General features: G+C 42.6%; 1 protein-coding gene across 2 annotated transcripts in view; it reads left to right on the top strand.

Annotated features, from left to right (window-relative positions):
• Positions 1-5,650: 5,650 nt before the first annotated feature.
• The window catches only part of NTPCR (nucleoside-triphosphatase, cancer-related), a 28,610-nt gene continuing 20,163 nt past the window's right edge, over positions 5,651-14,097 (top strand). Inside the window, exons 1-3 of one of the 2 annotated variants that reach the window (XM_032137278.2) lie at positions 5,651-5,805; positions 10,611-10,773; positions 11,395-11,495. In XM_032137278.2, the coding sequence (XP_031993169.1) occupies positions 5,772-5,805; positions 10,611-10,773; positions 11,395-11,495 (298 nt within the window). In that variant the 5' untranslated portion in view covers positions 5,651-5,771. The remainder of the gene's footprint in view (positions 5,806-10,610; positions 10,774-11,394; positions 11,496-14,097) is intronic. The other variant, XM_032137277.2, reaches the window with a different exon arrangement.

Below are 14,097 nucleotides of genomic sequence, written 5' to 3' on the forward strand. Positions count from 1 at the left end.
CAGGTAGGACTGCTGCTTCTCCCATCAGCACCCCTGGGGATGCCTTAGAGCAATTCTTTCAGCTGGTCTTCTCTTCCCTAGTCTAGCTCTGTAACTCCAGGTGACGTTTGTAAAGAGAGGTTGGTTGATGGGACAGTGTCTGTGTGCTTGATGTGGCACCACAAAATTGTGACCAGAGACTTCCCAGTGGGGCTCTGCTGTTCCAATATTTAGTATGTTGCACCAACTAATACACAGTTTTTTGTTTTTTTTTAACGGAGTCTCACTCTAACACCAGGCTGGAGTACAGTGGTGTGATCTTGGGCTTAGCTGTTCCAATATTTAGTATGTTGCACTAACTAACACACAGTTTTTTTATTTTTTATTTTTTTTTATTTTAGATGGAGTCTCGCCCTAATGCCAGGCTGCAGTACAGTGGCACCATCTTGGCTCATTGCAACCTCTGCCGTCTCCCGGGTTCAAGCAATTCTCCTGCCTCAGCCTCCTGAGTAGCTGGGATTACAAGCACGTGACACAATGCCTGGCTACTTTTTGAATTTTTAGTGGAGACTTGGCCAGGATGGTCTCAATCTCTTGACCTTGTGATCCACCTGCGTCGGCCTCCCAAAGCACTAGGATTACAGGTGTGAGCCACTGTGCCTGGCCCTGTTGTTCTTATTCAAAAGGGAACACCTAGTAGGTGAGTGACCTGCCCAACTTGCTTGGTCAAGCAAAATCTTATGCCTATCCCATGGGGACATCACCCAAGGATGATTATCGGATGGTCACCTCAACGTACCACCTGTCCTTTAAAGCTGGGAAAGCCTGTAGGAATTTCCTCCTGCTCTGCCCCTGCTCTTTTTCTTCCCTGACAGTCCCATGCTGTCTATGGGGATATAATTCATTTATTCACTCATGTGCCTAAGAAAATATCAGTTGAGCACCTATGATAAGCATGTGCCAGTAAATGCAAACATTATTTCTGTAGCAGCTGGATTATTACAGCAGCATTCAGACTGATCTTCCTGCTTCTACCCTTGCCTTTCTATAGCCAATTTCCTACACACATGCCTGATGATCCTTTTAAAAGAATTTACGTAATGCCATTCTTCTGGCCAAAACCCTCCAATGGCTTTCCAGCTGTTACAGTAAAAGCTAGAGTCCTCACCATGGCCTATAAGGCCTGAACCATCTGGCCCCCTGCAGCGCCTCTGACCTCATCTCCTATGCATCTCTCTCTCCTACTCTGCTCCAGCCACACTGGTTTGCTTGGTTCCTCCTCAGGGCAGGTGTTCCCACGTCACGACCTCTGCACATGCCAATGCCTCTCTCTAGACCGCCATCCCCCTGACACCGGCAGGGTTTGCTTCCTTCAGCTCTCTGCTCAGATGCTGTATTCTCAGTAATATCTTCCCTGACCACCCTGTATGGAGTAGCACATCCACTTCCCTTTTCATTTCCCATCCTTTTATTTTTCCTCCATGGCCTTACCACTGTGTGGCATTTTATTTATGTACTTGTCTGTCTGTGTCTCCCACCAGAATATAAGCTATAGCAGCACAGAGACTGTCTTCTTTGCTGCTGTATCTCCGGGACGTACAACATTTCCTGGCATACAGTGATGGATGAATGTGTTGTAAGTACCGTGCTGTGTTCTGGGTATGAAGAGATGAATAACACAAGGTTTCTTAGATTCTCTTTTTTTTTTTTTGAGGTGGAGTCTCACTCTGTTGCCCAGGCTGTAGTGCAGTGGTGTGATCTTGGCTTACTGCAACCTCTGCCTCCTGGGTTCAAACGATATTTCTCCTGCCTCAGCCTCTCGAGTAGCTGGGATTACAGGTGCCGGGCCACCACGCCCGGCTAATTTTTGTATTTTTAGTAGAGATGGTGTTTCACCACGTTGGCTAGGCCAGTCATGAACTCCTGACCTCAAGTGATCTGCCCGCCTTGGCCTCCCAAAGTGTTGGGATTACAGGTGTGAGCCACCGCACCCAGCCTAGATTTTTGCCTTTGGAGGAGTTCATAACTGGGTGGCAGGAGAAGAGGCAGATGCCAGCAATCGGGGGTGCTGTAAGGGAAGGCCAAGGGAGCAGGGGCTGGGCCCGGAGAATCACAAAAGCCTTGGGGAGCAGTAACAGTTAAGCCCATCCTGGAGGATAAGCAAGGGGTGACTGGGGAGAGTTGGGGGGAGGCCTCTCACACCCCCTCTCACTTCCCTTTGTCCCTCTGCTTCAGTCATGGTGGCTGGTGGCTGTCCTCGATCCCCACTGGCTAGGGGTGGATGTATTGCCTGGGTCACGTCTTCCTCAGAGTCAATCACTGAGGCTGGGAAGATAGAATGATCTTATTGACCAGGCTTGGGTCATGTATTCCCCTTGGATAATGAGAAAGGCGGGGGGAGGTTCACTCCTATCAATCACAGAGCCTGGGAGAAAGGGGGTTCCTAAAAGGAGAATTTAGCTGCTATTTCCATACAGTGAAATGAACAGTGGGCTGGCCAAACAACACAATGGTCTCTCTTCCCACTTGGTTATTTTCACATCCATACTTTTTCTTTGTTCTGTTTTCAGTTTTCCTGTACTTAGGAAACTGTATCCTAAATATGCCAGAACTCTTGTTCTGTGTCCAGCCAGGAAGATGCCACCGGACGCCAGTAGCAGCTGGGTGTGGGGGACATCCAGGCATGCCGTGTAGGAAGGGGTGGGGTGAGGGTGTAGAGTCGTCTCTGCTTCTGTCCTACTGGGTTACTGGCAGGATAGAACATTGTTCTGCACAGAGATTAGAACTCGGGGTATGAATGGCTCAGACTTTAGGTACAGACTGCATTAAACAGGCATTCTATAACCACCGCTGACAAGACAACCAGCTTACAATAAAGTATTACTAGTCTTTGACTTGTTTGTAAGAAGGAAATACCTTGTTTAACCACATGAAACCTTTTGCTTTACTTCCCAAATGTTCCTTTAACAGTTTGATGACCATTCATCCTGGGTTGCTTGGGATTGAGGGGCTAAGACACAGAATTTGCAGTTTAAAAAGTAGGACAGTTCTGGGAAAAGGGTAGTTATGAAAACAAAATAAACAGTGTTTTTTGGACTTTAGGGTATTTTATAATGTGGAGACTGTAGAGTTGTACCTACAAACTGTTTTAATAAAGAACTGTACTGCATCCTGTCAAAAGTGAGGCTGCACCCAGGTGTTGCAGGAAGAAATCTTTGGAATCACCTGTTCCTTAGGTAATTAATTCTACCTTGTGTGTTAGCTCAGGCTACTGTAATAGAGTACCACAGACAAGTGGCTTAAACCAAAAAAATCATTTATTTCTTGCAACTCTGGAGGCTGAAGTTTAAGATCAGGGTGCCAACACGATTGCGTTCTTGGGGAAGGCCCTCATCTTGCTTGACAGAGAGCAGTCTTCTCCTTTTATCTTCACATGGCAGAGAGCAGAGAGATAGAGAGTTTTCTCCTGCCTTTTTGTAAGGGCACTAATCACATTCATGAGGGCTCCACTCTCATGACCTGACTACCTAATTGCTTCTTTAAGGCCCCACACTTTAATACCTTCACCTTGTGGGTTAGGATTTCAACAATATGAATTTTGGGGGGACACAAACATCTGTCCATTGGATGTTGATTAGGTAAGAGGCAAAAGTTGGATTCAGTATGGTACAGTACTTTAAGATCCCATTTATTTTAAAATTTGTTTCCATTTATGCCATCTTCTTTTGTTGTTAATCTCTAAGAGATATAAGCTATGTAATTTGTTGTTATTGTTGCCTAATAACACATACAGGAAACTGTAGAAATCAAGCACCAAATCGATGAATTTTCTAACAAGAAGATTTCCATGTAACTACCATCCAAATAATTCATTTTCCATGGATAAAGTATATTTAACTATGGAAGTCTTTTTTTTTTCTGTTTTGTGAGACGTTGATTCACTATATCTGGATTCCATATATCTTTGAGCTACTTAAACTGATGCCAGAATTCCAGGCACAGCATCAAAACAAAATAACTGAACTTCCGGTGAGCCTTGCAAATCCAAAATGCTTTTCAGTGATGGAAAATGCTACATGATTAACATTTAAAATTAATATTTTTGATACAAGAGATACATATACTTTTTTCCTTTTTTTTTTTGGAAGCTCCTCCTATGAATTTACTTTACTATATCAGCTTTTCATTGTATTCAACATATATGGAGTGCAAAATAAATCAAGGTGGAAGGCCCTATATTACCAGTTGGGATAATAAATAGTATACTCTTATAATAATATAGCATTACAAATGTTGCAGAAATGATGGTGATGACAGCTATATTTTACAAATCCGACTTTTTTTAGATAATCATTGGACTGGCGTATGTCTCAGGCTAAAGGGAAACCAAGAGGTCCATGTGTGGGCAGAAACCAATTAAGTTGAGCACTCACTGAATTGCTTTCTCAGCCAGGATGGGGAATGACTGACCACAAATTAAGCTGTACACATGTTAGACTGAAAGAGTTTACAGGTGAATGTGGCCCAGGGCCACTGCCACGTCATTCGTTGGCTGGAACACTTGCAGTGGTAAAGTGAGACGGAGAAGCTATTTAATTCTTTGCAAGAGGAGATCTTTATACACTTTGGTGTGAAGGTAAAGAGGGAAAACTGGGCTTCCTATGCATGGCTGAGGATGGGAAGTCTGCCTACACCAGTGGTTCTCAACCCTAGCGCACTTCAGGAACTTCCTGGAGTTTAGAAAGAAGAAAAAAGAATACAGATGCTCAGGACTCGGTCAAGACCAATTACTCATGTTAAACAAGATTTATGGGAGGCCATTGTTTTGGACTAACCTCCTGCACTAGATCTAGCAGACTAGACCAAACCAGAATGCAGTCACTTGTGCCAAGTGCCATGTAACCAAACTGGACTTTGAAACAGGCCCGTTTTCCCAAAAAACAGGAGATTCTAGTTAACCTGAGTCAGTACAATAACGAAGTCCAATTTGTTTTAACCCTATAAGGAAAGGAACTTTGAAATACCCACTCTTTGTTTTGTTCTTCGGCCTTTTTTTTTTTTTTGCCCATAAAGCCAACCTCCTCTGCGCAGCTCATTGGAACACTCTATTTGCTTTATAAAACGATCTATTTCTTGATTCTAGTTCCTAAATATAAGCCAATTAGATCTTGAAACTAAACTTGTTGTAATTTTGTCTTCTGACACTCCCTATTACTGCAGGTGAAACCTAGGCATCAGAGCAAGTTTAAAATTCCCCAGCTGATTCTATTCTGCAGGAGTGTTTGAGAACAAAGTTGGAGTCATTAACATGGCATCCCCCTTTGAGGAATGCTTCCAGGTCACAAACTTTTACAAAAGGGCCGTCCCGGCAGCCTTGGGCAATTTCAGCTCCTAGGTCCGGAGTCAAGGGACAGAACTTGGGTGATGGCGCTCACTTGAAGCAGCAATAGTTAAATAAATGACGTTCTCACGCACTTATCTGCAAATACCCCACAAAAGCCCGGAACCCAGGATGAAACTTAGAGACCGCACAACCCGCTGCGCCTTTAGAAACTGACGCGGCACAGGCCCAAATGCCGAGGGCTGAGTGCGCAGGCGCGGACCGCGGACTCGGGAGAAAGCGCATGCGTGGTCTTGAGGGCGGTGCTTCCGGTCGAAGCACCGCTTGGGGGCGGGGCCTGCGGCACGCGGTGGGCGGGTCCTGAATGGCGACCCTGGTCCGGACCTGACCTGAATTGCGACCCCAACCCGGACTGCTATCCTGACCGCCACCCCTACCCCCGCCCACCCGCATGGCCCGGCACGTGTTCCTAACGGGGCCCCCAGGTAACCCTGCGGGGATCCCCACCTCCGAGAGGTCGAGGGGGTGGGGGCGCGCGGGCTGGGGGCGACCCTGTGCTGTCGGGGAGGGTCCCCGGCTCCAGGGCTCCGGCGTCTGAAGTTCCCAATTTAAATGGCGGGCTTGGTAGTCTGAAGAGTTTGTACTCGTTCGCGGAAAACGTGATTTAAAAGACGTAGGGCCTAAAGGATTAGAACACACTTGTGAGGGGGTCCTAGACCGGCTTCTTGATGAAGGGCTGAAACTGCAGGGGCCAGCGGCAGCGGTAACCCCTACTGTAGTGTTGACGTTGTGGTCTGCACAAATGATATTTCAAGAGATCTGCAGCAACCGCGATGTGAAGTGGAGATGTCTAATTTCTGTTGATAGTCTCAGTTACTTCCTTATTGTGGGTCTTTGCTACACTGATCGTGCAAAAAAAATGGTAAATTTTAGTTGGAGGAGAGCGAAACTGAAGTTGTAATCTTTCTTTCCCATCTAAGTTCATCCCCCCACCCCCATCCCCATCTCCATCCCCACGAATTTCCTCCACAGCTGAGGCCCCAGGTGGAGAAGCTTTGGTACCTACAGGAGCCCTTCTCAGACACTCTTGCTTGTTCCTGTCTCCATCGCCTCCTGATATCTGTCAGATCCCTCAACCCTGTGGCCTGTGGAGTTCTCATCTGAGAAGTAGGATAGCGTTGAGGTCAGATGAGAGGTGTAGGAGGAGATGCTTTTAAATCAAGGCGCCCTACCCATGTATCAAGTAGGATGGTGGTGGTCGCATCAGATAGGCTAAAAAAAGAAAGATGGGCTAAGAGTGGAGAAAGTGATTTCTTCAGCTCCTTTGCAAGGCAAATCTAATTTTGAAGTTTATTGTGGGTTCAGATATCAAAGGCTGTAACCCTGGATCTAGAATTCTCTTTCACTTTATTTTAATGATTATATTTAGTCGTAAGTAGCAAAGGCTACAGCTAATATTGCAGACTTTGGGATTTTATCAGGCATTGGATGGGGGAGATGGGGAGCAGAGGGTGAGGAGGAGGGTGGTTTGAGAAATGCCTGCTATCTAAAGTCACTCTTAAGTGTTGCAAAGAACTGTTTTCTGAAAGTTGGTTTGTCAATCCTTTATTTGAATCTTGGAATACAGTTTGATACTCAGCAGGCTGACCCCAAGACATCTGTGTGTTTTATAATGGAGGTGTTCTGTTACCGTGATTGTGTTGATGGTGGTTCTTGTTTCTGCTTTATCAAAGTCTTATCTACACGTAGATGAAAGACTCAAATAATTCTACAGTGTAGCTCTCTTAAACCTGTCCTCAAACCCACGCATCTTTGTCTTTTCTCCTCCTCTTCTTAATGTAGTTACAACGTAATTTTCATTAGTCAATGTTTATAGTATTATGGCCATGTAAAGATAATCACAGCAGAGCCACATAGTAATCTATTATTTCTTTTCCATTTATTTATTTATTTTAGAGACAGAATCTTGCTCTGTCGCCCAGGCTGGAGTGCAGTGAAACAATTATAACTCACTGCATTCTCAAACTCTGGGCTTAAGTGATCCTCCCATTTCAACCTCCTAAAGAGCTGGATCTACAAGCGCATACCACCACACCCGGGTAATTTTTTTTTTTTTTTTTTGTAGAGACCTGTCTCTTGTTATGTTACCCAGGCTGATCTCCAACTCCTAGCCTCAAGTGATCCTCCCATCTGTGCCTCCCAAAATACTGGGATTATAAGTGTGAGCCACCTTACCCATCTTTTTTTTCCCTCTTCTTATTGAGACAGGGTGTCTCTCTGTTGCCCAGGTTGGAGTGCAGTGGCACAATCTTGGCTCACTGCAACCTCCACCTCCCAGGCTCAAACCATCTTCCCACCTCAGCCTCCCTAGTAGCTAGTACTACAGGCATGCACCACCATGCCCTCTAATTTTTCTTTTTCTTTTTTCCTTTTACACATAACTTTTTTCCCCATTAGGAGTTATTGCCTGGTGTTTTTATTTGCCTAGTTTCTTTCTGTCTTCTCAACATGTTCAGACCATCAGGTAAAGTCTCCTCTCAAAGAGGTCACTTTTTGTTGCATATCCTCTTAGTGCCCCTGGCACTTAGCATTTTTTCCGATTTCCAACTGTCTGTACCCATGACTCATCTTGGAGGGGTTTCTCTGGTCCCTGGAGCCCATTTGGCCTGCAAACAGAGCAGGCCAGAAGAGCCAGGGAATTCCTGTGCCCTGGGATTAGCCTTCAACCTGTGACTGGTGAAAGTTAGTTGATAAATTCCCTACTTTCTCACTCCTCAGACAGGATAACTGAGCCACTTGCCCTGACTTGTCGCTTACGGTTCCCCAGTGGGATGAAGCTCCAGCTGCCCCCAGTGGAACTTGCTTGATAGTGCACCTCATGCTGGTGTCTTTCCCTTCCCTTTCTGAATTTCTTCCCTACCAGTCCATCATGCATCACTGCCCAGGTTAAACTACCTGCACCTGAATCTTTATCTGAGGCTCTGCTTAGGGGAGAACCAGAACCAAAATAATTCCAGAGCTTTCTGATCTGTTTGTGCCTGGTATACAGCTATCATCTCGAGGTCTCCTGAAGCACAGGTCATTTCTTATCCAGACAGCACTGGGGTAGCAGCTTAACTAATGAAGAAAAAATTAACTGAAAGAAGATTCCTAGAGCTGAAGAAGCCAAAAGGGACTTTGCCCAAATGCTTCCTATTTTTTGCTGTACTATGTTCTACACAACATACAGTCCCCACAGTATACCCTTTGTGAACAGGAATAGTTACCGTTGCTCCATTTTATCTTTTCAAAATATAAACAGCGTTTTTTGTTAGGATAAGAGTAAGACCCATTCAGTATAAGAATTAAAAAAAAAAAAAGTTTAAGGAAGAAAGTGACAGTCACAGGGAATTTCAACATATAGAAATCAACATTGTAAGTCTTTGTTCTGTATTCTTGACATTTTTTTTTTCTGTAGACACATATGTACTTGACCATTTTTTAGAAAAACATAATGGAATGGTTTCTGCTATTAACCTGCTTTTTTCATATATTATTTTCATACATTGTGGTCTATTTTCCATGCTAATAAATACACATAAGCAGTATATTTTTTAATGGTTGCATGGTATTTCTGTGTATTTATGTGCTATTATATACATGGTGCCATGAGTTAACATTCCCTTACTAATCAACATTTAGATTGTTTTCAGTGTTTTGCTATTATAAAGAATGTTGCAGTGAATGTTCTGTTTCACACATTTTGTACTGTTGACATTGTTTCCTGAGGATGAATTCCTAGTCATGAACTACGGGGTGCTGTGGTAGGCGCATTGAAATTGCTCTTCAGAAAAGAAGTACCAGCTTACACATTCAGCAATGCCATTACTTGCATGAAACAGATTCTTTAGTGACTTTCCTAAAGCAGTTGTTACTGAGGGCCAGGGCTGGATTAGAATTTCATCATTTTATGTTCTACACAGTTCTACCAGCTGCATGCTCACGGTGGCTTACTGTAGCCGGAATCCTCTTGCATTGCTGTTCATGTTCCAGAAAGCCAGGTGCCATTATTTTAATGTGAAGTGTGAAGGTAGATACATTAAATAAGAATAATGGACCATATTTTATGTCAAGGAGGCTTAAAAGAGTGGGTAGTCTTAGAAATAGCATGATTTGCAACTCTGTAGTATCTCAAAATAGCTCACTTGCAGACATGCTAGGAGTTTTCTCTCTCTTTCCATTGTTGGGTAGTCATGATGCCACTTACTTAAATCCATATTGGGAACAAGGCTCATATTTTAAAAAGTCATGGTGACAGGTAAAGTCCCCTGTTGAAAGGTGTGGTCCTTATGAGGGGTATAGCCTTGGGTAAAATACCTAACCACCGTGTGCCTCAGTTTCTTCATCTGTAAAATATGCATAAGGATGGTAATTGCCTCAGAGGATGGTTGTGAAGACTTAACCAAGAAAATGCTTCCGAAGTGTGCTAGAACAGTATCTGGCTCCATAATGTCAGTGATTAGTATTACTATATTAGGTAGCACCTGTTGGTGCTTATAAACCAGTGAGTTCATCAGAGTAGTCAGCTGGCCAGGCTAGATGGAAAGGAAGGATCAAGGTGGAGAGGCTGAGGGGGCAGAGGTACATAGGTTCAAATTGGGGAAGGTGTGGGGGATAAAGGTGAAGAAATGCTTAGAGACCCTGGAGAAGGTGATGTTCGAAGGAGTTGCCAACCTGATAGGCTTGCTGTTAGGAAAAAGTTTGAAAGTGACCATTAACAGGGATGCACATTTTCAGGAGACACATTTTCAGGAGTTACAACAATGTAAGTCAAAGGAGGAACAAAGTGATTTTCCCACTGTTAATTGTAGGTGTGTTTGTAATCTCTTGAAAGCTGAAATCTTAAATTCCCAGCCCCTGACTCAAGTGTGACCAGTATTACTTCCTGGGCAGAAAAATGGGAACTGTAAACCATTTCACAGGATGCAAATGGCACGGGAGAATATCATCAGGAACCTCTCAGTTGATTCTGGGATTGTGTATGTGACAAAATTAACAGTGTTTCACAATTTAAAAATAAACCTCAAGATATCATTCATGTTTTTATTATGCTTGTTTCTACTTGAAATTAAGCATTTTTAACACCTGGAGCAATCAAAATTAAATTGAAGTTCATATTCATAAATCCATTTACAGCCCATTTCTCTACCCACCATAATTGCTGTCTCAGAGTCCACAAGTGCTGTGTGTGCTCTAGTAAGGGAATGTTTCCTAATGGGCTTTTCTTCTTCTTTTTTTTTTTTTATTTTAGGGGTTGGAAAAACAACATTGATCCATAAAGCCAGTGAGGTTTTAAAATCCTCTGGTGTGCCTGTCGATGGATTTTATACCGAAGAAGTCAGACAGGGAGGGAGAAGAATAGGATTCGATGTCGTCACGTTGTCCGGCACCCGGGGGCCTTTATCGAGAGTTGGGTACTGATATTTCATTTCTGTGGTGTTTTATTATCTAAGCTCCCCTTCCATCTGTGCTTTGGGAGCCTTTCAACAAGAGCTAAATTCACCAAAAGCAGATACTCTGTTGGGTCCTTGGATGCCAATCTGCTTTCCCTTTAGGTTGAGAGTGTCTCCCTGGGCACAGGGTTGAGCCAAATGATGTCATCTATCCTCAAGAATCTTAGGCCTTTAGGGATTTCTCAGAGAAAGAAAATAGAATGAAACCACCACATGAGAAAAGTATAAGAAAGTGATATTTTACTTAAAACTTATTCACCACGTCATAAACTCCTCTCACTTTATAATTCTTAGTTCTGTTTCTGGTGCCACTTTTCAAAGACTGTTGATGCAGTAGCTGCTTGGACCTTAAGAGATAGCCCTGCCATAACTGCAAGGCCCATTGTTGGAGGTGTGGACACTTAGGGTAGCTCTGTTGAAAGCAGAGAAAACCTGATCAGCTTTACAGACCACTGCATTTTGTGTTGGTCATTTTTAAGGATGATTTAGCATATGTGGAATGCCAGAGGCTCAGTGGAGCAGCTAAAAACCAGAAATCAACACAGGAGTTTTTCAACAAGAACATAATGTCTTTTCCTTCAGGTTAGAGCCTCCACCTGGAAAACGTGAATGCCGAGTTGGGCAGTATGTGGTTGACCTGACTTCTTTTGAGCGGTTGGCACTCCCCGTCTTGAGGAATGTGAGTACGTGGTTTCTGCTTTTTGAACCCATCTGCTCTTAGTGTACTGTGGGAATTGCTAGCCATGGAAACAGAATGCCTTTTGCTCTTAAAGGCCCCAGTTTTGCATTTTACAGTTGAAAAGTCATCAGGTGATTAAGTCTTAATAAGGATAAACAACATAATTTGCTATCACTCTGAGCTACAAGTAAATTCCTATAAATTCAGTACATATAAATATTTTATTTTGGAAAGGCTCTTGATGCCCAGGTACCAACATTCCCAAAGATAAGTCTTTCCTCTGTCTTCTCACAGTCATGTCTTAACCTGGTTTCACAGCACAACCAACATTTAGGAAGAGAAAATGTCATTATATGAACATAATAGCCAGTTGTTATTGAATGCCTACCAAGTACTGTAAGCAGTTAATGCATTATATTATTATATTACCTTTTTTAAAAAAGAAAAAAACTTTGACATCTTACGGCTTATTTCTTTCTACTTTGAATGCCTTTTATTTCATTCGCTTGCCTAATTACCCTGGCTAGAACCTCCAGTCCAACACTGAATAAAAGTGGTGAGAGTAGACATCCTTATCTTATTCCTAATCTTAGAAAGAAAGTATTTAGTCTTTCACCATTATGTATGATGTTAACTGTGTCTTATTTGTATAGAGTTTACTCAGGCATATTTTGTTGAGGATTTCTGCATCTTTATTTACAAGAGATATGGTCTGTAGCTTTCTTTCCTTGGGATATTGTTGTTTAGTTTTGGTATCAGGTTAATACTGGTCTAATAGAGGTAGGAAGTATTTCCTTCTCTTCTAATTTTTGGAAGAGTTTGTGAATGATTCGTATTAATTTTTCTTTGAATGATTGATAGAATTCACTAGAGAAGCCATGTGGGCTAGGTTTTTCTTGGTGAGAAGCTTTTAAATTAGCAATTCAATCTCTTCTTATAGGTCTGTTGATTTTGTATTTTTTTGTTGAATCAGTTTTGGTAATTTTTACCTTTTAGTAATTTGTCCATTTCATCTGAAGTATCTAAGTTGTTGGCATACAGTTGTTCATAGATTCACCCATAATGCTTTTTATTTTGTAAGATTGGTGGTATTGTCCCTTTTTTCATTCTTTATTTTAGTTATTTAAATCTTCTCCTTTTTCCTTGGTCAGTCTAAATGTTTGTCAATTTAGATGATCTTTTCAAAGAACCAACTTTTGTTTATTGATTGTGTAGTTTTATGTATCTATTTATCAGATATTTATCAAGTACTGCATATACAGTCATGAACAAAACAGACATGTTTTCTACTCTCTCAAAACTGTTAGTCTAGTGGGAAAGGTAGACACTAAGTACATTTATACTTGTCATTGTCATTAATGCTGTGAAAGAAAAGAACAGGGTGCTGTGAAAGGGAGGGACAGGAAGAACTGACTTTAGACCAAGGGACCAGGAAAGAGTTCTGAGAAGATGACATTTAAACAAAAAGGAATAGGTGAGAGGACACTGGGGAGAGAGAGTTAGTATTGGGGTATTTGTATGTGTCAGGTTGGGGAGGTCTGGGGAGAATATTCTAAATGGCAGGGACAGATACATTAAGACCTCAGAGCCCTGGAGCAGGAGCAGGTGAAGAAGGTAAGTTTGGTGAGGTGGGGGCCATGAGATGTAGGGCTCTGTGGATCATGTTAATGAATGTGAATGTCATTTAATCTATTATAGACTTACTACTTTGATTTGTGAAAATTAAATGATACAGACCTATCTCAAAAACAATTATAAACCATCCAGAGGTTTCCATGGCACCAAGAATAAAGTCCAAGGTCCTTCCAATGGCCTAGAAGGCCCTGTAGCCCTGTGATATCTGGCCTTACTAACCTCTGACCTCATCTTGCCATTCTTCAGCCACACTGGTTCAATAAGACTTTCCACATATGCCAGCCTGAAGCCCTTGGCACTTGCCATTTTTTTTGGTGAGCACACTGTCTTCATAGGTCTTTGCCTCTCTGCTCCTTGACATTCAGAGCTCAGCTGAAGTTTGTAGTGGTGGTTGCCCAAAGGCTGCTGAAGATTTTAGCTATAGCCTCTGAGGATATCCTCTAATCTCAGAGGGCTGGTGGTATCTTATGGTCTGTTTCAGAAGGGGGTTGTTCTTCTTGGAACCCACCAAGTTCTTCTTTCTTCCTACACCGTTTCTTCCTCCCACCTCCTTCTTCCCCAATTCCTTCCTCTTGGAACTTTCCCTCAGTTCCTGTGCTGGGGACTCTCATGGCCACTGTGTTGTGTGGGAGCAGAGAACATGGTACTTTTCTTTTTAGTTGTTTTCCCGTCACATACATTCCTCTCTACTTAAATGTTCAAAAGGCAAGTGAAATACTTCAAATGAAATTCCAAGTGAAGATTCTGGTTTTAGGAACTGACTGTGTCAATACAAAGAATTTTTTACTTACCCTGCTCAGACAGAGTAGACCAAATCCTGGGAGGAGAGTTTGCACAAGTGTTTAGTGTCTAGATGCAAGATTATATAAGAGATATATGCTGACCAGATCAGAGCATAAATCTGTTTTTTAATGAAAAAATAAAGAAATACAGACTTCTCCCAACTTTTTGTATTCTGATTGCCAAATGCA

This window comes from Hylobates moloch, unplaced genomic scaffold, assembly GCF_009828535.3.
Source record: "Hylobates moloch isolate HMO894 unplaced genomic scaffold, HMol_V3 SCAFFOLD_18, whole genome shotgun sequence".
NCBI classification, from domain to species: domain Eukaryota; kingdom Metazoa; phylum Chordata; class Mammalia; order Primates; family Hylobatidae; genus Hylobates; species Hylobates moloch.